The sequence below is a fragment of the Geospiza fortis genome, unplaced genomic scaffold (genome assembly GCF_000277835.1).
Source record: "Geospiza fortis unplaced genomic scaffold, GeoFor_1.0 scaffold450, whole genome shotgun sequence".
Taxonomy (NCBI): Eukaryota; Metazoa; Chordata; class Aves; order Passeriformes; family Thraupidae; genus Geospiza; species Geospiza fortis.
Genome location: NW_005054416.1, coordinates 98,597 through 101,341, shown reverse-complemented (window position 1 = coordinate 101,341; position 2,745 = coordinate 98,597). Strand labels below are relative to the sequence as shown.

General features: G+C 44.6%; 1 protein-coding gene across 1 annotated transcript in view; it reads left to right on the top strand.

Moving 5' to 3' along the window:
* Positions 1 to 1,884, top strand: part of NRIP3 (nuclear receptor interacting protein 3) — a 14,706-nt gene extending 12,822 nt beyond the window's left edge. Inside the window, exon 7 of the mRNA XM_031061547.1 lies at positions 42 to 1,884. Within this exon, the coding sequence (XP_030917407.1) occupies positions 42 to 54 (13 nt within the window). The 3' untranslated portion in view covers positions 55 to 1,884. The remainder of the gene's footprint in view (positions 1 to 41) is intronic.
* The last annotated feature ends 861 nt before the right edge of the window (positions 1,885 to 2,745 follow it).

The following is a 2,745-nucleotide window of genomic DNA, read 5'->3' as shown; positions in this document are numbered from 1 at the left end:
AAGCAGCTGCTTTCCTAAATGTCTTTTCCTTCTTGTTTCAGTTTGGAGGCATAAAGAGAAATTGAAACACCATCCCCACGCAGGAGCTTGATATCAAAGAAATCCTGTGCAGCTGTTCCAGATGAAACAGCAACGTGCTGCTTTGAAAACGTTTGTACTAGGCTACAGCTTGAGTAGAGCTAAATGAAATCCTGTTTGTAGCCAGTAATTTAGAGATGTTGTCATGTTTATCTATGGGTTTTGAGAAACAAACATGTGCTTATTTTCTGGACTTTTCTATATAATGTCCTCTTTATTACAAACAGTTGGGAAAACCTTATGAATTTCTTCTGATGAGAAAAATACTTTTTATAGTGGCCTCGTATGAGTAATTGTACTTAGCTGTGATTAGAGGCTATCAGAATGAGATTTTTATTAATGATTTTTCCAGGGGCTAAGCATTTATATTCACTTAATTGATATTGCCACATTCAAATGGCCATTACCAGGAAGTTACTCAGAGTAAAATAACAATGTTAATACCACCTAGGAATTATAGCTCATCCTCTTAGCATAGTATTGTTGCCATGTAATTAGGGATGCAACTGCTGGCTTGATGACAAAGAACAATTGCGGAATTATTAATGGGTTACAGGCTTCTCTGCAGAAGCACAGGAACAGGGCCTGGGAGGGCTCCCAGGGTGATCTCCCAGCATGGGGCTGGCACCAGTGCTGGGGCTCCAAACCCTCTGAGCAGGGATCCTCTGGGCAAGTCTTGGCTGCTTTCCTGTGGGGGTAGTCAAGTAAATCAATCATTACACCAGGCCAAAAATCAACAAACGAGCACAGAAGTGTGTTGTCTGGAAAGATGCAATGCCCTTGGCTGCCCCTGCCACCAGGACCTGTGCCTCTCCCTGCCCAGCCAACCCCCAGCCTGAAGCCCCTGCAGTGCCCAGGCCATGGCTGGTGCAGGTTATTGACCCCAGCTGCACTTCAGTGCTGCTGCCAGAAATGCCATGTTTTTTATACCTGTCTACAAACCACTTGGGTTCCTAAGTGCAACCCTTGATGACCCTCAGGGGAGGTGGGAGTTTTTGCCAGGCCAAGCACTTTATTTGGTGTCAGTGTCCTGGAGCAGCGGGGCTGCTGCTTCCCGTGCCACATGGTATTGCCTGGGGGAGCCTGGCCTCACACAAACGCAGCTTTTTATGTTTTCACAACCTGTTGGGAATGAATCGCTGTCATCTGCTGAAGAGGCATCTCTAAAATTCAGAATAATCTCCTTGTGATGTTGTGCATCTGCTCATGGCCAGTCCTGCTGCAGCTGGATCCTTAAGGGATGCAGTTGTGCTGCTCCAGTTGCTCTGACTTTCCAAAAGCGCTTTGGCCCCGCATCAGCCGCGAGCACCGCCAGCATTCCCGCTTCAGAATCCTCTTGATGGTTCTGGCTGAGGATCAGAAAGTTTTGTCATCTCATGGCCTTTGGCAGCCAGGCTCCTGCCAGCTGATCCAGTGTGTGCCCACCCTGCCATCCCATGCCTGCCAGAGCATCTCAGCTGGAGCTTTATCTCCTGCAGTGGGTTTGAACCTCTTTTCGATATTGGGTATATCCAGCAAACCTGAACTATCTGTATTTTGAGCTATTTTCTATTTTGGTGATAAGTTTCAGTGCTTTCTCTACATACAGTATTTTATATAACGCAGCTATAAATATAAATATATATATATTTACAGGGTTGGGCTGCCCAGGGTAGTCCCACTGATGTGTTGTAGAAATATTTCACTAAATATGAAATATATTTGATTATTTTATATGCTATGAGTTTGGTATTTTGGTACTTTTTTTCTTTCTGTGCATATTACTGTGCTAAATGTCAAATTAAATCTAAATAAAGTTACACCATTATCACTGTTTATTTGCTTGTGTGCTAGATAGGCTGTTTTTTATTTTGTTTTCAGTGCATGTCTCTGTTAAGAAAAAGGTTTGTTTCATTCTTAGGTCTGTTGGGGCTCTACAGTGCTTTTGGAAAAGCTGTTGGGAATTGCCATTGAACTGAGAGAGAGTGGCAGTTGGGATGAATTAACCAGGGCAGGCTAAATGGCACACAGCACTTGGGCTGAAAGGTGAGCACTTGAAATCCCAACCTTCTGTGGCCGTGGCTCTCCCTCCCGAGGGAGGAATGAGGTCTATGAGATCTTGCTGTTTCCAGGTTTAGCCTTAGGACAGCTGTTTTGGTGTTTATGTTGTGTTCAGTTAACTTACAGGATGGATATGAGAGTCCTTTGCAAACTCTGGAAAGCTGGGAAAAGAAAGTACATGAGAGGTGAGGCGTGAGTGCCACAGCTATGTGACCACAGGCAGAAGTCAGGGTCTTCCCCAAAGCTTTGAGTCTGGATTTGGGCACTCTTGTCTCTGCCTGGATGGGCTTTAGGATGCTTTAGCAGTTGTTGAGCTCTGTCTTACTGATGAGAAATGATCCCTTCCCCTACTCCAAGTCCCACAGCAACAACTTTTGGTGGAGCAGCAATACTCCACACCCAGTGAAATTGGTTCTCCTCAATGCTGGGATGGCATTTTCTCTGAACATGGAAAGAAACCATGCTCCAGCAATAAAATGGAGAAAAAAATGAGAAGAATCAATGTACAGGCAAAAATAATGTCTCATGCTTCCTGGAGCTGCTACAGGATTCTAGATTTATTCGTGGTGCTAAAAAGCAGAGTCCCAGCACACACAAATAGAAAATCAATGGGCAAAATTCCATCCC